The sequence below is a fragment of the Tauraco erythrolophus genome, chromosome 21 (assembly GCF_009769465.1).
Source record: "Tauraco erythrolophus isolate bTauEry1 chromosome 21, bTauEry1.pri, whole genome shotgun sequence".
Taxonomy (NCBI): Eukaryota; Metazoa; Chordata; class Aves; order Musophagiformes; family Musophagidae; genus Tauraco; species Tauraco erythrolophus.
In genome coordinates, this window is record NC_141485.1 from 7,899,234 (window position 1) to 7,920,370 (window position 21,137).

The 21,137-nt window shown below is 59.3% G+C and overlaps 3 protein-coding genes across 3 annotated transcripts; 1 reads left to right on the plus strand and 2 right to left on the minus strand.

Moving 5' to 3' along the window:
- Positions 1-7,458: 7,458 nt before the first annotated feature.
- Positions 7,459-11,236, plus strand: LOC104371749 (uncharacterized). The gene is made up of 6 exons (XM_086624884.1): positions 7,459-7,728; positions 8,368-8,474; positions 9,325-9,419; positions 10,311-10,420; positions 10,786-10,891; positions 11,166-11,236. The coding sequence occupies exons 1-6, from the start codon at positions 7,459-7,461 to the stop codon at positions 11,234-11,236; spliced, it is 759 nt and encodes a 252-aa protein (XP_086481010.1).
- An 856-nt stretch (positions 11,237-12,092) lies between these two features.
- On the minus strand, positions 12,093-14,880 carry ABHD11 (abhydrolase domain containing 11). The gene is made up of 6 exons (XM_086624674.1): positions 14,750-14,880; positions 14,202-14,337; positions 13,938-14,111; positions 13,333-13,503; positions 12,899-13,080; positions 12,093-12,596 (listed from the first exon to the last, which is right to left on the minus strand). The coding sequence occupies exons 1-6, from the start codon at positions 14,839-14,841 to the stop codon at positions 12,458-12,460; spliced, it is 894 nt and encodes a 297-aa protein (XP_086480800.1). The 5' UTR covers positions 14,842-14,880; the 3' UTR covers positions 12,093-12,457.
- Positions 14,881-16,352: 1,472 nt separating this feature from the next.
- Positions 16,353-16,997, minus strand: CLDN3 (claudin 3). Its single transcript, XM_009992002.2, has one exon. It carries the CDS (start codon positions 16,995-16,997, stop codon positions 16,353-16,355), a length of 645 nt encoding a protein of 214 aa, XP_009990304.2.
- Positions 16,998-21,137: the final 4,140 nt, after the last annotated feature.

Sequence of the window (21,137 nt, forward strand, 5' to 3'; positions counted from 1 at the left end):
GTTACAACCAGCCCTACAATGACACACCACAGGTTCAAAACCCCCGGAAAATAGGGACTTCACAGCTTAAACAAGCACTTCTTCTTTGAAACCAAGGTACTTTCTCTTCCCATAGGCAGCTAAATCCAAACATCAAAATATATTTTTCATCTGCCTGAGTTAGATGCAACTACTGCATCTAACCCTGCAACCCTGAGCAGGGTGGCAATGCAGGAGCTGGAGCAGGAATGGAAAGGATATACAACACTGGGTTATCTCAGGGATGATAAAGCTCCCTAAACCTAGTAATGAAATTACTTTATAAAGGCAGTGCACTGCACAAGCTCTAGTACCAAGGCAAGGCAAGCCTAGCAGTGTCAGAGCTGGCATCGGTACCAAAACTCACAATTTTGGTTAACAGACTATCAGCTCTGCTAGGCTACAACTTGTTTGTGAAGAGCCATCACTGACCTCAGCTCTGTTCCTCTCCCTGGACACGGTGTTATTCCCCCTTCCTGCAAAAGAGGAGGAGGCAGCACGCAGAGCCCCTGGCACCTTGTGGAAACCAGGTCCAGAGGGAGAAGTTTCCTTGCTGCAAGTGAGATGAGATTTCTCTTTGCCCAGACTCCCTCTCTCTGTATCCACAGCTACTTGCTGGGATTGCACACAGGTCCATGGCCTCCGGATATCACCAGGTCACCAGAAAAGGTGTGCAGAAACAGGGGACACTCAGAGCTTTCCTTTCCTTGAGTAGTTGCCTCCTGTCAGCTGCTTATAAAGGGCATGGATATGAAAAATACAAGCCAGTAGCTTCCCTGACAGAGAAATATCAAGTGCTGGCACTTTCTAGAAGCAGAAGATCTCCCATCCATGCCAGGCAGGTGATGAACAGCCTCGTGCAGGTGAGGGAGATGTTTGCACAGGACTGAGAAGAACCAGACACATTGTCCAGAAGCACACAGGATTCAAATGCACAGAAAGAAAAGTTGATACCCCAGAAAGAGGTGACAAAGTCAACCTGCAAGGATCCCAGCCGTTACACTAACCCATGGGGACTCTAGTGAAATGGCTGCCCGGGAGCACAGCAGACACTCGTCACACCAGAACTCAGCAGCAGTTCCCCATGTCACAAGGACCTCAGCTTTGGAGGAAAAAAAAAAACAAAAAGCAGCATTGAACTATAGCATCAAAGGAAATAACTCCCACATACCGAGGATATAAAAGTATCAGGCTGTGACAAACCTTGGAGTCACACCACTTGTCACACTGCAGGAGCATCAGACAGGGAATAAGGGGCTGACAAGGGCCCAGACCTACCCAAAGCCTACAAAAGTTGACAACAGGACTCCAAAAGCTTCAACAAGAACTGTGCTTTGGCATAGCCAGAGGGAAAATTTAACACTTGGGGTCACTGGCAACATAGAGCAGACACAGCCTCTTAAGCAGTATGTAACACATCTTAGATAAAAAAATCTGACGCTTCCAGAGGAGCTCACCAAATCCCACTTTGCTGTGCATCTTCCCACCAACTCCCCCCAAATACCTTACAACTGTACTTCCCCCTTCCAAACCCACCTTTCTGCTCCACCACACACGGGCTGCTCCATTTCACATCTGACTTCAGCTTCCCTGAACCTCGTGCCTGAAGAGACTCACTTCCACTTACCAAAGTCTGACCTTCGGGGCAGCACAGGCTTTTCGGTTTGCACCCAGATGCCATGGGCTTGCTCCAAAGTTTGCAGCAAGAATAGAACATTTTAGCCTTTGAGAAATCCAGCCTACCATTAGGGAAGGAAGGCAGAAGTGCCTTTGGCATTGGGGAAGCCGCAGCCCTGAGCTGGTAGGAGGCAGGAAGGGGGCTGTGCAGTCTGGCCAGAGAGCAGAAGCATGTACAAGGCCAAACGATGCTGACTGGGGTGAGAGGTGACGACTCCAGGGCTCCTTACGCCCTCCTAAACTTACACCTGATCACCCTGGGCCACGGGGAGCCCATTGGGTGACAAGGACCCAGGCAAGCTATGCTGCGGGACACACAGGCACCGACCCATGCACGGGGCTGGCAGCCAGCCATGCTCTCCCTGAGCACCCTCAGTGAGATGTTCTCAAAACTGGGTGTAGGGGCCTCATAAACGAGATATTAAACAGGATAACAGCTTCTCTTGTACACGTTAAAACAGTGACACAGAGTTCTACCTGGCTCTGCCACGTTGTGCACTGGTGGTACCCAGTGCTACGTGTCAGTCGTGCTCCAGTGACAAAGTGCACTTCCTTTGAAGGATAAAGAAAAAAAAATATTGTGAATCCAGGCAGTACAGTTGAAATAAGAGACAACTCAATAGATTTATGCTGGATTGCCACAAGGCACTCATCCACTCTGAGAAAGCTGGCTACTTCAACAAGTTTCTAGAATGAAACAAAACCCTCTGAAGCTTCCAGAAGGAACAATGTGAACGGCAGCCCTCGCTCGGAGCAGTCCTCGGTTTCAATAGAGGCCATCAGAGAAAGGCTGGCAGAGTCTAAGCAATTGAACTGACTGTAAAGTAGAAATGCTTTGAGGGTCCTTACCATAAAGCTGTCACTCACAAGCAGTACCATGTCCAAGCACGTTCTGCCAGAGCGAACAATTCCACAATTTCATTTTGCAATGAAGAACTGGTCAGGTTGGAAAAGGAACAACAACTCTGCTTTGCAGTCAGTGCTGTCTGAGCCATGAAACGGGAGAAAGCTGAGCTCTACAGAATGCCCTGCCGTGAACGTGGGCTTAAGTTCAGACACAAGACTTTGCCCCCAAGCAGATAAGTTGGGAGCCGTGTCTACCTACATCTCTGCTGCCAGGACAGACTTCTCCAAAGAGGGGTGGAGCTGATGGCATTTAGAAGCGTCAGCAAAAGCCACCAGATTTGGCTTCTCGCTAGGTCTCAGACAGAGGTGCCCAATATACAGCCTGTACTTTGCTATCGCAACAGTCCCATCCACTTTATCGCCTGCTAATGCCATTCCCAAAGATTCAGTAAGTCTCAGTCCTCATCACCATCCCTCCCATGAACGCCGTGCCCGTCCTGCACAGCGCCATCAGATCCGCACCTTTGCAAGAGACAGTGCGACATTTTCTTTCCCCCAGAAAATAAATATTGGCAAAAGCAAAATTCTATTGTGCACGTCCAGGACAGCTGACCTTCGCAGGGTTTACAGTACATGAGATCAGCTGTATCAAACCCGCTGTTGAGCAAACACTCCACCTAGAAGATAAGCAATACGATCCGCGAGGGAAGGAAGATTGGCATCGCTCTAAAGGAGAGACTAAAAAGAAGAAGGCACCAAAAACACACGCAACGTAAAAGGAAGCCTCTGAGGCCAGTAACTCGATGCATGTTGAAACAGAATACAGAGACACGTAACTCTCCTCTCTTGGGACAGGCTTCTCCGTCTTGAAGAAGAAGTTCGAGGGCATCTCTCAACTGAGAAAGAGCAACAAAGCCAAAATAGTAAGTAACAACAAAGTCATTACCACTGCTAAGAGCAGGAACCATCTGTTCAGTTTTGTTGCTGCTATGTCCCATTAACTTTATCTCCCCTAGGAAAGACAAGACGCTGCTCTCAAAGCTACTGGATCTGCAGAAGGACGCTGCAAAACAAATCCCATGCAAAATTATTCCCAAGATTCCATGTCCATCCCCAGCGAAGCGCAGCGCCCTGGGGAAGGAGCTCGTCCAGCTCCGAGGCAAAGCCAGGTCCAGCAGAGTGGACGGAGGCTGCATGCCAAAACCCCGGAGCGAGGAAGGCTGAGCACAACACAGCGGGAGAGCTGTTGGTGGGCTGTGCTGGAAGGAGACTCGACAGATCCTAAACCTCCACGTGCGCCAAACCCCCTCAGCAGCCGTCAGACCGACCAAACCAGAGATAAATGATGCAAAGCTGCAGGGAAACAGATGTCAGGTAAGGGAGATGTGTGTGCGCATGCCTCGAAAAGACTCCAAGAGCTCAGGCTTAGAGAGAAGGGCTCCCTGCTACCAGCACGTGCTCTCTGGCAGGAAAGAGGCTCATTTCCAACAGGATTCAACCACTGAATGTGTTTCAGTTTCATTTCAGCTCACATTCCCAGTTAAAAGAGCCGATTTTCCTGTACAGGCGAGGAACCAGGCAACACCCCACACACAGCAGCACGGTGTGTTACTGCTGCGGGAGCCTTTCAAATCAATCGCGCCTAAAGCTCTGGCTGCAAAGCTGAAGCACCTCGCACCAGGGCTGTCTCCTTCCTCGCAAAAATCCATCATCTCCGACGGAAAGTACGTCTGATTCCTTGGATTTGGTTCTGAGCTGCAAGGTGCAGATGCAGTTGTACTTGTTGCAAAGGCAGAGAGCAAGACAGCAACCAACCAACCTGCACTTGAACGTAGGCCTGAAGAGGCATTTACTATTTATAAGCCAATCATCCGATCCCTCCCAAGGGAAATCCTATCCTTTCGGGCTGTTAGAGCACGCCTAACTGCCCCGTCTCCACAGGACTGCTAGGGAAGAACAGAAGGGAAGCAATTATTTCGGCAAGGAGCATACTCAGAGTGCCTGGACAAAATTCCTTCCTGCTCCGTAACAGCACAGGCATTCTCCTGGAGAGCAAGCCAGGGATTACGAGCAGGGATTAATCTGTTACGCTAATTTGCTAAGTGCAAAGTAATTTTTTAAATAGCTCTCTTCCCCATTCATCGTTATCTAAAGAGGGCTCCAATCTGGTTCTGCAAATGTTGATGTTTTCCTGCAAGCAGTGATAGAGGAGCCTCACGATAAGAGCCCACATGGAAATCCAGAAACGCCAACAAGCAGAAAACCGTGACCAGATGGAGCTACCTGGGAGGGTGGGCGAGCAAGGATGGAAGACAAAGGTATGAACTTTCAAAACTGCTTGCTAGTTATTAATTCCTGCGGGAACATTCCTGTCCTGGGAAGCTGAGGGTGATGTGCAAGCATACTGCACTGATTTATTTTTTTTTCCTCCTGTTCACCTTTCTCCCTGATAAAAATAATCTAGATTAGATTATCCTGCTTGATTTTCTTGTAAAGCAATGCTCAGTCATTTCCAACACAACTGCACACACTCAATACAACCACACACCCCCAAGAAACAACCTCATGTTCTCGCTAGCCTCCTTAATTCGCTCACCAAACTCTTACTGAGAACAACTCCCTCCCTCAGATGACAGCAGCCTCTAAAGATGAGCTGAGGATACAGAACAGGAGTGGAAATATCTCTGCCTCAAACAGCACAGATTAAAGCAACATGTCTTGGAGGAGGAGGCCCAGTCAGGTCTGGTGCCTGCCTTCAGGTGAGCGAAGCCCAGCGACACGCAGGCCATCAGGAGGGGGAACCGCTGCACACATCATCACCCTCCGCTCCCACCAGGGCTGGGACAAGGGCGACTTTGAAAAGTCCCATGTGAACGAAAAACAAAAGCAAGCCAACGCATATTTTGGCAGATTGAGATAACAATAAAAGCTGGCACAGCGGCATTCTCCAAAGCCTCTGTATTGTGGTAAGATCTAGCCCTAAAGCTTCCCTTGATTTTGGGTTGGTTTTGTTCCTTTTAGCTTCCTACAGACGCATTGGACAGCTAAGTGACACTGCTGGCAAGACGGAAGGGCTGGAAGGACACAGACACAAAACAGCAATGAGACATCTGAGGAAATTCCCCTGTTCAGGTTCTGTCAGAAAAATCAAATAACTGCCACTGTCAGAGTAAACAGATTCCTGAGAATGCAGCAAAGGAAAGGGGAAACCAGATGTTCCTAGAAATCTATATAAGTAAAACTTCTAAATTTATTTCCCAGCCTTCATCTCTGTTTATTGAGATGTTCATCTTCCAGCGAACACCCTGAAAGACATCACAGCCACCTTACAAACTCCCGAGTAGAGCAGACTACATAACTTCCCAGGTGTTTAGCCGAGCTACAAAACTTGCCATTACTTTTACTAAAAAAGAAGAGTAGTGAGACTTAATGTAAAAGCTGCCAGCAAATACAAAGTCATCACCGACTTCAGGAAGTTTGTTCTCATGTTTTACTCTCCGTAACTTAAAAATGCACACTTTGGTTTCTATGCACGCAGTCCTATACCACCACCAGCCATGCCGAATTCCCACAGTCCGACTTCTGTCCTGCCCACGTGCACACAGCCCGACCAAATCTTCTCGTTGAATGAAGGAGATGGAGTTCTCATCACCGCACGACAGCTTTTTTCACCTTTAATCCCATCCTCACACATCGTCTCTGAACTCTGCCCAGCTTTCCACCAGCCTCTGCACTACACACAGGCACCAAATCTGGGCGCAGAAGCGTTTGCACCAGCACGAGGTGAGTTAACACACCCTCTCCTCCTCCTCCATAGCCACGGTGAGGTATCCAAGATCCGCCTGTGTTCAACATCATCATGAACCCACAGAAAAACTGCTGCTCCCTAAGACAGACCTCACTCCTTTCTCCCTTGCTTCTCTCTCCATGTAAGAGATTATCTGTTCCCGAGCAGTCTGCTCTCTCTGGTACTAGATGCGTGGCCTCACCAAAGGCACGGTGCCAAACTAACAAGCCCACGGCATCGGATGCTCATCTCTTACTTTCCACTCAGCACTGAGGTGCGTGTGTTCTCCATCAACTTTTAGCTCCAAACTTTCTTCAGGTCATTGACAAAATCAGCAGCAGGGTCCTTATGAGATCGCTAACGTAATGTCCCCAGTAATGTTCTGGGAGCCATTAGTTTAACATGGGTTACTTTGGGCTCATTCCCCTTCAGTTAATTCAGCAGGAAAACCCAAAGGCATCGTACCAAGCGCTTTAGGGAAACCTACGTTTATAAGTCATAGCTGTTTGAGGTTTTTTAAACAAACGTCAAGCCTGTAAAAACACCGGTTGCACACCAAACCACCAAACTTCAGCCACCAGCAGTTTCGAATCACCACAAAAAGCTTCACCGGCTTCTACCCAACAAGGAGAGGAGGCACCTTCTCCAAAAAAACAGCACCGTGTGACTTCACGTGGAGGGCACCGGGCAAACCCCACCAGGCGGGATGCAGGCGAGAGGAGCCGCGGGCAGAATAACCAGTTCCGTACCGTTAGCACGGCCGGTGTGGCACAAGGATCCCCGACCCACGAGGTGCTTCCAGGCGGGATCTGCACGGCCCGCACGGCTCCCGCCGGGTGGGACGCAGGGACGGCCCTCGGCAGGAGGGCAGTGGAGGCGCTCCCCTGCCGGGGCCGGGGAGGCGAGCCGGGCCCGCAGCCTCCGCTCCGCAGCCTCCCGCCGGCGGGCACGACTCACCGAGCCTGGGGCCGCCCGCTGCCGCCGCGTGGCTGGGGAGGGGCTGCCGCTCCCGGTACGGAGGCCCCGCAGAGCCGCCAGACCGAGCGGCAGGGCCGGCAGCGGGCAGATTTGCTCCGCCCCGGGCGGGCCCCGGCGGAAGCCCCGCGTCTCGCTCCTTCTTCGTAACGTAAATGAGCCTTTACCCGCCGGCGGCACCTCGGGGCCGCCCCTCGCGGTCACCGGCCACCCTGCGCCGTGGCCAGCCGCAGCGCAGGCCGGCTCGGGCCTGCCGCCATCGCCCGCCACAGCGGCACCGGGCGGCGGGCCCGCCGCCGCCGCCTGAGCGCTGCCGCCGCCGGGCCGGCAGCCGGCCCTCACAGACAGGCCACGAGGAGGCCCCGCTCACCGGGCGGCGGCGAGGAGAACGGAAAGGGCCCGGCCAGGCGGCGGCGGGGGCGGAAGCCTGAGCAGCGCCGCAGGGCCCGAGCGGGGGCCGGGCTGGGACAGGGGCCAGGCTCGGGGCCCGGGGGGGCGGCGGGAGGGGAGGGGGAACCGGCGGGGTCTCACCTGGCTCCGTCCGCGCCGCTCCCGCCTCTGCCGCGTGCGGCTCCCCGCCCTGCCCCCCCACCGACCCGCGCGGTGCGGCCAATCAGCGCCCGGCGCCGCCGGCACTGCCGGCCAATGAACAGAGCGAACGCGTCCCCGCCCAGCGCCACCGGCCTCCAGGGCACGCCCTTCTCCTCGCCCGCGAGCCTATCCCGTGACCCGGCGCGGCGAGCGGCGGCGGGGCGGGACCCGGCGCCCGACGCCCAATGAGAAATCACAGCGCGTCCCATTGCAGCCAATCCGCAGGCGGTACAGCCTTCCCCTCGGAGAAGGGCGGGCGGTGACCGAGGCGTGGCGGGGGGGCGAAAATAACCGGGGGGGCATAACCGGACCGGGGGGGGGCGCGTTCCCCTCATGTGACTGGCCCGGTCACCCGTTCGCCTTCATCCCCCGCCCCGGCCCGCCGCTCCTGCGCCCGCCGGCGGTGGGAAGCGGCCGCGGTGCGGCCTGGGAAGGCGGGCGGCCCCAGGGGACGGCCGGGGGCCTCGGGGCAGCGGCTCCGGTACTGGTACCCACACACCCCCCGAACAGCCTCCGGGGGTGCGTGCCCCGCGCCGTCCTCCTCCACGGGGCCTGCGGAAGCCTTCGAGTCGGTGAAAAGGTCTCAAGGCCTCCCCGTTTTAACGCCCTGCTCGGCCGTCCGGCAGCCATGGCCGGCGCTGCTCCCCTCAGCCTTCCGAAGGGCGGGATGTCCCTCCGACCCGCTGCTCGTCCCTGGCTTTCCTCATCCGCGGCGTTACTTGTGCCCTTCCCACCCGGGTCTCGCTCTACACTCCGCCTGCCCTGCGAAACAGCCCTGCTGCTGCAGTTGTGGCACAACCTCGGGCTGTCGCACAGCCCAGGTTTTACGTTCCAGGTTTTACGTTCCAGGCAGGGTCCCCTTCAGCGCCGAGGGGATGCAGACGGGGCTGGTGAAACCCTGGGCGGATGAGGACGCTGCTGCCCAAGGTGGTGTCTCCCTGCCAGCACCCGGACAGGGCAGTGAGAGGAAGGGATGAGCCAAACTCAGCCCCAAGCAGGTCTGGAGGGTTTGGGGGTGTGTGAACGAAGGGGCTGTTAGTCCTTGGCAGCGGGTGGCCGCCTCTGCCTGGCCCTGGGGCTGCAAGCTGAGAGTAGAGCTGCCCCGTGCCTGGTGCCTGACTCCGAGAGGTTTGGGAGCCTCCTCCTCACCCGACGCGTGCTGAGTTTTGTGGCGCTGGGGCTGGTTACATGCGTTCATGATGCCCCAGTGTCACAGGGATGTGCTGAGCACCCCCAGGAGAAAATCCGAGCATGGCTGCAAAGGGTGCAGGGCCTCTGGACTCCCACAGGGTGGGCTAGCAGGTGTGTGCTGGGCTATAGGTGACCACTGGGGCTTGGGTGGAGTATGGCAACAGCCCAGGAGTAGGGCCCGAGTGGGGAGGCAGGAAGTGAAGCTGTGATGAACGTTTGCTTTCATTTTCCCCTTGCAGAAGGAAAAGACTTTTCCCTTTACACCATCTACAAGAAATTCAACAAGTGCTGCTGGGCAAACCCAAAGTGCTCATTATCCAGTCCTGCTGTGAAGGTGAGTCCCCGCTACGAGGTGCCTGCGAGGCGAGCGAGCCAGCCAGGCTTTCCCAAAGCACGTGAGCCCTGAGCACAGGGTGGGGACGGGACACCCCATCATGGCTGATGGCTGGCCTGCCTTTCTAGGCAGCGTAGGGTCCGTGATAGTGAGCAGACCCTGCCATGCCCACTCCCAGCTTGGCTCACATGATCCCTGTAGGGCTGGAAGGTGATGCAAACTGTGAAGTCCACCTGGAGAGTGATTTTGCCACTTTTCATTCTTCCATGCCTGGTAAGCAGTTTCTGGAGATAGTTGCCCTGCCTGAGAGCAGGCGAGGGCAACAGGACTCCCATTCCTGATGCCATGGGTCTCCTGCACACCTCCTCCTACTCAGGGTGGATTTCTGGGAGTCCCTTCCATCCAGTGACCACTTGGGCATTGCTCCAGGAGCCTCGTACCACAGTGCCAGGGTACGAGGCTGCTCCAGGACACCCACAGATCCCTCTTGGCAGCACCAGGCCAGAGCTTTGTGTCTCTGCCTGGCTGACATCACTTGCCCTGGCTCCACCCTTCCCTGCCTGCACTCCTTCCCCAGCCGATTTATCTCGCTGCAGTGGCTGGCCAGGAGAAATTGTCTTCTCCTGCTGGGTCACAGCTGGCTTCAGGCCGTGCCAGCCTGGCAGCTGGCATGGCTTGGAGCCTGGGAGGGCAGAGAGGCTTGAAGAAAATATTAATGTCACTTCTGTCTTCCCTGGGATGCCCTGTCCTTTTCCAACGCTGTGGGTTTTATGGGTCGAATAAAAGATCTCAGAGAAGGTGCCCCAGTTTCCTGCTCCAGCACCCAGCACTAATCACTGTTGCAGTGAGGGACATCAGTGAAATCACACTTGGCATCTTTTGTCTCCCCAGATGCTGTCTCCTGGAGAAGCTCGGTAACAGGCTCCCTTTTCATCCAGGGCCTGATAGAGCAGTTTCAAAACCATGCCTGTAACAGCGACTTACAGGAGATCTTCCAAAAGGTGAGGCTTTGTAGTTAACTGCAGGTGTGCCAGCAGACGCAGCCATGCCAACTGTCAGAAATACTGCTCAGAGCAGAGCTCAGGCCAGGGCAGGCCATTTGTCAGCAGGCCCCTTGGGAGACAGCAGCTCTGTCAAAAAGGAGTCTGGTTTGGCCTGGAAAGTCAGCTGGATCTCTGCAGGCATCAGCACCCTGCCACGTGGTGGGCACACACGAGCCCGGCATGTTGGCGCAGCCCATGGCATCCCTTGTGACATCAAACACATGGCTGGAGATGCCCCTGGGGATGACTCCTGATTCCCTGCACCCTTCCCATGCTGGGAACGGAGCTGCTGTCATTTCTTGCTGCTGTCTCTCTCACCCCAGGTCCAATATTCCTTTGGAAAATTCCTTTGGCAGTTGCCATCACAAGAACAGGCTACAATGCTCAGAAAGTTCTGCCTCTTCCCAGGCCACTCATCTCCTGCCCATGGTGTCTCTTCACCTTGCACCTTTGTAGCAGCCTTTTGTCTGCCCCAAATGCGGTGCCCAGCCAGTGGGGAGGAGTGGGGAGAAATTCCCCGCTGCTCCTGGGCTCCAGACCTCGTGGCTCAGACAGGATATCCAAAGGATTTGTGTGCCGATAGCAGAGCCGGGCAGTGGGCTGACTCCATCCCCATCTCCCAGCGGGCCATAGGAGAGACAGGCACTCAACTTGTTTCGGTAGCCCATGTCTCAGGAGCTTCTTGCTCTAATGTTCTTCACAGGTGAAAAAATAATACATGGACAGCAAAAGTGTTTGAATTTTGGGATAATGCAGCAGGAAGCTCAGGCTTAAGGCCAACGCAGCCCTGCTCCAGAGAGATGCACTTCTTCAGAAAAGGGAAGGACAAGAGGAATAGCCAACAACAGCTCTGCAGAAACACAGTGAATCTCCAAAGCAGCTACTGGTGCCCCCTCTGCTAGGCAATTACAAACAGACCTGGAATAAAATAATCCGTGGTCTCCTCTCCTCCCTTTCTTTTGTGGCCTCCAAGGAACCCCAAATGGAGCAAACTCTTCCCAGGGAGCAGCAGAGACACCTGGCTCTGGAGCACCAAATGCAAAGCTGGTTAGTGGTCTAAGTGTCCCCAGAGCCTGTCCCCAGCTGCGACAGAGACTGTCAGCCCCAGAGCCGCTTCCATCATGTCTCCGGCTTTACCTGTTGCCTAATAAAGGGATTTTCACCGCAGACAGCACCACCCCTCTGCCTTCAGCCCGCGGTGGGTGGGTGGCTGTTACAGCTGGCAGCTGTTACGCTGCCTTCTTGGGGCCACGGAGTAGGCAGGAGGTGAGGAATCGGAGGGAGCTCAGGGAGGAGATGCCTGCCGTTAGGGCAGGCTGGGCAGACACACCCCAGGGGCATTTCCATGCCTCCCCCTGGCAGGCTGACAGCATCTCCTTGCTCAGGAATCAGCTTCCCCCCGCTCCCCAATCCTGCCGCTGCCCCTGAGGTGGAGGAAGGTCGCAATTCCCCCTGGGATCCAAGAAAGATCCTCAATCCTGTGTCTTACATGTGCTGCTCCCACAGCTCGGCGTGTTAGGGCCCAGCCCAGCTGTCACCTCCCACCACCATCCCACCAGAGCCCCTTCCTGTGCCCAGCACCACCCTCCCTGTCCTCCACAGCCACATCCAAACCATTTTCTGCCTTGGCATGGATTCAGCTTTATTGCACATTCTGCAAAGTCACAGCCAGGTGGTCTGGCAGCAGGAAAACGCCAGGGCTCTCCTGCCCCCTCCTAGTGTCCGAGACACTCCAACGTGGGCAGGACAGGCTGCGCAGGAACAGCAGTGTCCTGGGCTGGTGCCACCCTGTGAGGTGGCAGGAGAGCTCAGTGGGATGTAGGTGCCTCTCTGCTCCAGCTCCAGGCAACCTGGGGTGGGAGAAGGCCTTGCAGGCAGGATGGGACTGCAAAGTGGGCAGCTGGTCCAGGCTGAGCCCCTTCTCACAGAGCCCCAGGTCCCTGCCCGAGCTCCTCAGGTCCCACATGGTGCTCGCAGAAACCCTGGGCCCCAGCGCTATGGTGGTGGCAGGAAATTGAGAACAGCAGTAATGAATTCTTCAAATTTATCCTGATGAACTATGTGGCCTGCACCTTCGATGTACTGGACATCCGCCTTGGGGAAGAGGCGCTGGATCTCTGGGTAGTCTTTGGAGCTGCAGGACAAGGGAACACACCATGGGAAGCATGGTCAGAGGTCCATCCAAGTGCCTTCTCTCACCCTCCCCAAGCAGAGGGAGATCCCAGGTTTGATCATGTCCCCTTCCCTGCTGGGAAAGCCTGGGACTGCCCCCAAGTTTCCCCTCGCTCTCCAACGGGTTGGTGTCACCAGCTGCTGGAGGCACAGAGCTCACTCCAGGACCTTCCCCATCTCAGGGGCTTCCTCCCACCCTGCAGAGCTGCAGAAGAGCGCAAGGGGTCAAACCACAGACTTCAAACCGGTTCTCTCCAGTCTCACCTGATATAGGGTGAGTTGGATCCTCCCAAGAAGAGTGCAGGGCCCGGATACGGCTTGTGGAAGATGGGGAAGTTCATGATATCTGCCAAGTGGCGGGAAATAGCCTCCAGGTTCACCCGCCAGACGTAGCGGCCTTCCACCTCCACCAGGTTGGTGAGGAGGAACTGTCTCAGCTGCGGGAGCTGCCACAAAAGGGGATTGTACCCTCTTCTGTAAGAGCAACAAGCCCTCGAGATGTCCTGGCACCCTCCATCCTCCCCTCTGCCTGTCTCCCATGCTGTCACATTCCCTATTGCTCCTGCAGCCCCGGTGTGATGTCCTCCAGTGGCGAGTAAGGAGGGGTGGAATGAGTCCCACTGGGACCATGGCCCTAAAGCCCTGTGCTAGGGACAGGATGGGAGGAGAAATCTCATCCAAGGAGTGGGATTTCCTACCTGGACCACTGGACGCAGCTGATCATCGGCCAACTGGCGGGCCGCAGAGCGGGACAGACCGTCCGGGATCTTAACCGACTTCATGGCAGAGATGTAGGCAGAGAATTCGGAAACAGGTGCAGTTGAGACGGGACTAATGTCTACGGAGATGAGGCGCTCCACCAGGTCTGGCTGGGGACACAAGCAGGGCAGATGGATGCCAGCCGAGATTCCCCCAGCGGGACCAGGCACAGGGTTCTGCTCCCAGTCAGACTCCCTGGAGGCTTTTAGCTCCCTCCTGCCTCTGCACAGACTCCATGTACCCTTCCCCAAGCTCCTATCTGCCTGTGCCTTGGCACGGGAAATCTCTAACCTCCCTTGCAATACACGCCGGAGCATGGGCTGGCGGACAAAGACTTGCTGCTGTTCCCGCAGCCCGGCTTACAGCTCTGAGCAGGACAGAGCCTCCAACCATGATGGAGAAAAGCCACCCCATGCGGGGCTGTGGGCAAGGCTGGCACCACTGCACAGCCCCCAGAGGTGCCACCTCCCTTCAGCCTCCCGCTCCAGGAGCACCCTCCGAGCCCGCTCCCCCCGCCAGTCCCAGGAACCCTGCGCCTGCCGACCCGCTGCAATGCCAGCGTCATGGCCGTCTTGCCCCCCATGCTGTGTCCCAGGAGGATGCACTTGGTGATGCCCAGGCGGGTCAGAAGGTGCTGCACGTCCAGGCTCATCGCTTCGTAGGTCATCAACGGGCTGTGGGGGCTGCCGCCGTGGTTGCGGGCGTCCAGCGTCAGCACCTGCCTGGGCAGGGGCACCGTGTCACCCCAGGCGTGGGCACCACCCACCCGTGACCCCCTCCTCGGGGTGTCCCCCACCCAGGGCCTCACCGTGCCACTGCCGCGGCGCACCAGCGCCTTGGCCACCGTCTGGAAGTTGCCGTGGCTGCCGAAGAGCCCGTGGAGCAGCACCAAGGGCGGCCGGTCGCCGCGGGCCCCCACCTCCACGTGGGCCAGCGGCACCGCTCTGCGGGGAGAGGGTCCTGGGGGGGCGTGGCCATGGGCGCGGGGGCGGGGTTTGGGGCGTGGCCAAGGATGGGGGCGTGGCCATGGCTGGACCGAGGGTCTTCTGGGGGCGTGGCCAGGGGTGCAGGGGCGGGGTATTGGGGGCGTGGTCGGGGTTGGGGCGTGGCCAGGGCTTGGCTGAGGGTCTTCTGGGGGCGTGGTCAGGGATGGAGAGACAGGGTTTGGGGGCGTGGCCAGGGCTGGGGAGCGTATGGCCAAGGCCCGTCCTGTTGGCATGGCGGGTGGAGGGGGCAAGTGGGGGGCTGGGGGCGGGGCCACAATCAGGGGGCGGGGCCCAACTCCGGGTAACGGCCGCGCTGCTCCTCTCGGGAACCCTCCCGCCGCCCCCGCCTCGCGTGCGACCGGGCCCTTACGTCACCACGGAGCGGGCGGCGGCGGGCGGCGGGCGGGGTCGCAGCCGCCCCGGCGGGGCGGGGACGCGGGCCCGGGACAACCGGCGGAGCATGACGATGATGATGGCGGCGGCGGCGGCGGCGCGCGGGCCGTGACGCAGCGCGCGCGGGCGGCCCGGCCCCGCCCCGTCCCGCTGCCGGCGCCGGGCGCCCCCTGGCGGCGGGAGGGGCGCACCGCCCGCCGCGGGGTGTCGGGCTCCGCCCGCGCCCGCCGGGCCCGGCGGCAAGGTCAGCGCGTGCCTGCCGGGCCCCGCAACGGGGCCCCGTCGCCCTCCGCCACCCTCCGCCCCGCTCCGGCCGGTGCCAGGGAGAGCCCCGCGCCGGGCCGGGCAGGAGCGCCCTGCCGCTGCGCTGCCGATCCTCGCCGCAGCTGCCCGCGGAGGGGAGCGGGGCGAGGGGGGGCCGGGGGGAATGCGAGCCGGGCGGATCACCTGCCTGCGAGCGGGGCGGCGGCCGCTCCGCCGAGACAAAGCGCTCGGGGCCAGGCGGGCTCCCGCTGCCCGCTGCCGCCTGCAGCTGAGCCAGCGCCGGCGGCGACAAAACCTCCCGCTCCCGCCTGCCCCGGGGCAGCGTTTTGCCCGGAGCTGCCCCAAGCCCCGGAGCGGGTAGCGGGGCTGGCAGCGGGGGCAGCCTGCGGGGCGCCGGGCAGCGCGGGGGCTGCCCGCGCACCTGCAGCAGCTCTTTCCCCCTTTGTCCGTGCCCGCTGGAGCATGGCGGGGAGGGCAGGTGCCACGGCGGGCCGGGCAGCGCCGGGCCGAGGCGGCGGGAGCGGTTGTGCAACGCGGCCTCGCCCCAGGCGCTGCTCCCGGTGGGGGTGGGAGAACACCGTGTTCCCCTCGGCAGAACCAGACTTTGGACCGGGCGGGCAGGGAGTGCCGCTGCCGGATTTCGGCGGCCGCTCCGCTGCTTCCCACCCCGCCGGCTGCCACAGAGCTGCCCCCGAGCGCTCTGCTGCCCCCTGAGCAGAGACCCCCGGCGTGGGGGGGGGAAGAGAAGGGTTGCAGCGTGAGACCCCCCTCCCTGTTCCCAAACCTGGTGCCAGCGGGCACTGCCGTAGCGGAGGGCATGGCGTGGCTCCCGGGGGGGCTGTAGCTCCAGCCCCCTGCCCCATACCCGGTGGGATCCTGCTCCCCCCCACACACTCGAAGGACACTGGCTACCAAAACAGGACACGTTTATTGACAAATGTAACCGGTACAGACCACGCGTAACAGGGACGGACGGTACCCGGCCGGCCGTGATGGGGGGGGCTACAGCGTGGGGGGAGGCACTGTCGCCATCCATCCCCATCCCCATCCCCATCCTGGCCCATCGGCATGGGCAGGGGCACGACACCGGGGTCTGCTTCTCCCGCCGACCCGAAACTGCCTCTTGTTTAACCGAAACTGTCTCTATTTACACAGCCCGGCCCTGACCTCGCAGCTGTCCCGTCTTCTCCTTCGCGCCCCCCCACCCCACCCTGGTGCTACTCCCACCAGTCCCCACGGAGGGCGATGAGGGTCCCAGGGTGGGTGAGGGGTGGGTGGGATGTCGGGGGAGTGCCAGAGGGTCCCGGGGGGGGAGCTCAGACATAGTTCCTCTTGTCGTAGCTGGTGACGGCGGAGCGCGGAGCGGAGTAGGCCACCTTGTTGGTGGTGTACCTGTCGTCTTTGGGGGGGCAGGAGCAGCAGAGCAGGGCTCCCCCCAGCAGCAGGAGCGCGGACGCTGCCCAGCCCACGTAGAGCGCGCTGCCCAGCTCCCGTTTCTGCGCATCGAGGACCAGCGGGTTGTAGAAATCCCGAATGATGGTGTTGGCCGACCAGGAGACGGGGATGAGGTTCAGGATGCCGGAGAGGATGAAGATGACGCCGGAGGCAATGGTGATCTTGGCTTTGGTGCTCTCATCCTCCACGCAGCGGGTGCACTTGGCGCCTACGATGGCCACCATTAAACCCAGGACGGCCAAGATGATGGTCACCACCAGGAGGGCGCGGGCGGCTTGCAGGTCCTGCGGCAGGGCCAGCATGGAGTCGTAGACCTTGCACTGCATCTGCCCCGTGCTCTGCACCACGCAGTTCATCCACAGCCCTTCCCAGATGATCTGGGCCGTCACGATGTTGCTGCCGATGAAGGCCGTCACCCTCCATGTGGGCAACGCGCAACAGATGATGCTGCACAACCAACCCAGCACCGACAAGGCCACCCCACCGATCTCCAATCCCATCGACATGGTGGCTGGTTCGCTGCTACTCTCCGAGCGATGGCAGAGAGGAACTCACGGACCGAAACCGTTGCCGTCACCTGTTGCCGCTTGCAGCCCTTGGGGGATCAGCTTACACCTGGGTGCACCTGCGCTTATAAGGGCTGGCGGGGCCAGCTCGAGCGCCCGCCCCGGGTGGGGTTTCACTGCTGGACGCTCCTCTCGGCTCCTCCGTCACCATCACCCACGTCCCACACCCTCCCCTTTGTTTGCAGAGATGGCGCCGGTTACCAGAGAAGGGCGGGAGGGGGAGAGACGCCACCTGCTACGGCCATCCCCTTGGTTTCGAGGTGACGGGTATCGGCAAACACTGCCACCGTGCTCATTCGGACCTACCGAAACCCTTCAGGGACCTCAAAAATCCCTCGGCTTCCCCATTCCCCCCACGGAGGTGCCGGCGGGTCAAGATTTGGTTTATTTCTGGGGCGTCTTATCAGTGCTCACGTTTAACCCAGGTTCGGCGAACGCCGGGCACCTTTGCAGCGCCGTGCAAAGTCCAGCCCCTTCGCTGCACCGTGATGCTCGTTGCTCCAGACACCCATGGGTGCTCGGTGCTTGGCAGGGTGGGAGCAGGAGGGGGACGGGTGAGGAGGGTATGCCCCCCCTCGCCCGTCCCCCTCCTGCTCCCACCCTGCCTGTCAGGGAGTGCTGGCGGGGATCTCCCGACCGGGTGATAAATATCTTTACTCATCCTGCTTAAATATTTTGGCCTTGAAGGAAGCAGATAAGGCACGTAACCGCCCCGGCAGCGTCACCTTGTAAACCTGAGTGAGCAAGCAGCGAAGGGGAAAAAATAATAAAACCACAAGGCAGGTGCAGGCGGGCTGCCCGCACTCACGCTCGCGCCTGGGAGCGGCTGTGGGGTGCATGTGTGTCCCTCCATCAACTGTCCCCCTAATTTTGTGTGCTGGTGGCAGTGCTGGTATTTCCAGCACATGCAAACCCCCATTCCAAGGAATGTGGTCACCGGCCCCTGCCAGACACAGGCTTGCTCCTGCCTGCACCGAAATCTCTCCTACAACTTATTAACTACTCAAGAGCGTGGCGGGATGCTGGCAGCTGGCGCCGTGGAGAGAGCCCTCCCTGCTTGGACACCTGAGGTCTGCAATGGGGGGAGCGCTGTGTCTGCCCCACAGCACCCCGATACCCCATAGCCAGGGGGGTCGGCTTCGGATGCCCCACAGCACCCTGAAACCCTGTATCTGGCTGGGTCAGCTTCTGCTGCCCTGCAGCACCCTGACACCCCGTAGCCAGTGGGGTCAGCCTCTGCCACGCCACAGCACTCCGACACCCCAAATCTGGATGGGTCAGCTGTTGTTACCCCACGTCACCCCGGCACCCTGTATCCATCCAGGTTGGCCTCTGGCCCCTTGCAGCACCCCATAGCTGACCTTCTCTACCCTGTGACACCCCGATACCCTGTATCCAGCCAGGTTAGCCTCTGTCAATCCATGGCCTCCCAAAAATACCCTGTGTCTGGCTAGGTGGGCTTCTGCCACCCCGTGCCACCCCAAAACCCCCTGTATCTTGGCTGAGTGGGCTTCTGCCACCCCATGGCACCCCAAAACCTCCCGTGTCTTGGCCGAGTGGGCTTCTACCACCCCGTGGCACCCCAAAACACCCTTTATCTGGCCAGCTGGGCTCCTGCCACCCCATGGTACCCCTAAAACTCCTGTATTTTGGCTGAGTTGGCTTCTGCCACCCCATGCCACCCCAAAATTCCCTGTGTCTTGGCCAGGTGGGCTTCTGCCACCCCGTGGCACCTCGAAATCCCCTTTATCTGGCCAGGTGGGCTTCTCCCACCCCACTGTACCCCGATCACCCCACCAAGGGCACCCCGAGCCCCCCACAGCCCGCCAGGATTGTTGGCTGTGGTGATACCCAAGGGTGATGCCATCTATGCTGCCAGGGGGAGCCCGTGCCAGCAGCACCCCAGGGCCTCGTGCCCTTGTCGCTGGGGGTCCCGGCCCTCGGGGCCGCCTCGGGGTGCCTGTGCTGCCGGTGCTGCCGCAGGTGCCGGGGGGTGACAGGGTCCGACCTGCTGGGGTGCTGCTGGCACCGCACTCCCACCCCCATCCCCAAACGGAGCGGCGTCCGCGCTGGCCCAGGGCCCCCCGGGGCTGCGGGCACGGGGCACTGGCACTGCCAACCTCGGGCAGGGCTGGGCCGGCGGCCCGCGGGCGGGTGCGCGCGCGCACGGACAGACAGACAAACAGACACACATGGACACGCAGACACACGCACACACAGCGCAACTCACACCCCCTCTGTCGGCTGAGACACACGGACACGCAGCTGCACCGACACACAGACACACACAGAGACACACAGACACACACAGACACACACAGACACACAGAGACACACAGACACACAGACACACACAGACACACAGACACACACAGACACACACAGACACACACAGACACACAGACACAGACACACACAGAGACACACAGACACACAGACACACACAGACACACGCACAGAGACACACAGATGGAGAGATGGACAGACACACATGGACACGCAGACACACACACTCACAGTGCAACTCACACCCCCTCTGCCGGCTGAGACACACCGACACGCAGCTGCGCAGACACACAGACACACAGATACATATAGACACACACACAGACACATACAGACGTGCAGACACACAGACACACACACAGACCCCCCCCCGATACATACAGACACACAAACACACAGACACAGATACACACACACACAGACGTGCAGACACATAGACACACACACACACACACACACACACACACACAGACAGACAGACAGACAGACACACACACACACGGAGACACACACACGGAGACACACAGACCCACAGATACACACAGACAGGCAGACACACACACACAGACACATGCACAAACATGCAGACAGACCCACAGACAGACAGACCCGTGCACGCAGACAAGAGGCGAACAGGCGCACGACGGCAGTGCGGGTGCACACACGTGCGTACCCCACGGCCCACCCATGGCTGCAGTTCACCACTGTGTGCACCCACAGCTGCGCAGGCACACACGGCTGTGGGGCGAGGGGGACCCTAGGCAGCACTGTGGGGCAGGGGCGATACCACAGGCAGGTGTGTGGGGCAATGGGGATGCTTCATACAGGGGCATGGGGCAGGGGGGATACTCCAGGTAAGGGTGTGGGGACACCTTAGGTAGGTGTGTTTGGCAAGGGGAATACCCCATGCAGGTGTGTGGGGCAGGGGGGACACCCTATGTAAGTGTATGGGGCAGGGAGACACTCCAGGTAGGACTAGGGGGCAGGGGGATACCCCAGATAGGGGCGTGGGGCAGAGGTGTACCCAATACTGGTGTGTGGGGCAATGGGGATACCCCAGGTAGGGATGTGGGGCAGAGGAAGGGGAGGGTACCCGAGGCAGGAGTATGGGGCAGTGGGGATACCCCTGGGGCAGGGGCTACCAGGGCAGGGATGGGGTAAGACGGCGCAGACGAAGCACCACAGCCCCTGACCCTGCAATCAGAGCCCCACGTGCCGCGTCCCCACTTCATCATCCCAAATTGTCCAAAGTACAGGCTGCGCGCGGTGCAGCGCCGGCCCGGGGGCAGCTGCCGCTGCCTGACTCACGGCGGAGGAAGGGGCAAATCACCAGGGTTTCGGGGTGCTGGCCACCGCCGCGCGTTTCGGGATGCATTCTTGTGGTGAGCAAACTGGCTTGTCCGTGTTTACCGAAAACAGCCGAGCGGGGCCAGCATCCCTGCAGGGGTCTTGGCAGCATCCCCATCCCTCCTACTGCTGTGTCCCCCACCCAGGTGAAGCCTCTCTGCTCTGCCCCCGCAGCTGGGAAGGGACAGGGACCCCCTCAGCAGGTCTTCCAGGATGGGGACAAGGTGGAGTGGCCTCATGGAGCCACCCGTGACATGGTGACCCCGGACATAGGTCAGATCCAAAGGTTGTGGGAGCATCACAGTTTGGTGGCCCGTGCCGTGGGAAGGATCCGACACCCACCGCGGGCATCCCTCCCATCCCCCCCTGCCCCCCCAGCACCCCGGGGGGTGAGCAGGAGGTGACGGCAGAAACCGCCCCGGGTGCCGCGGGGCCGCGTCCCACTCA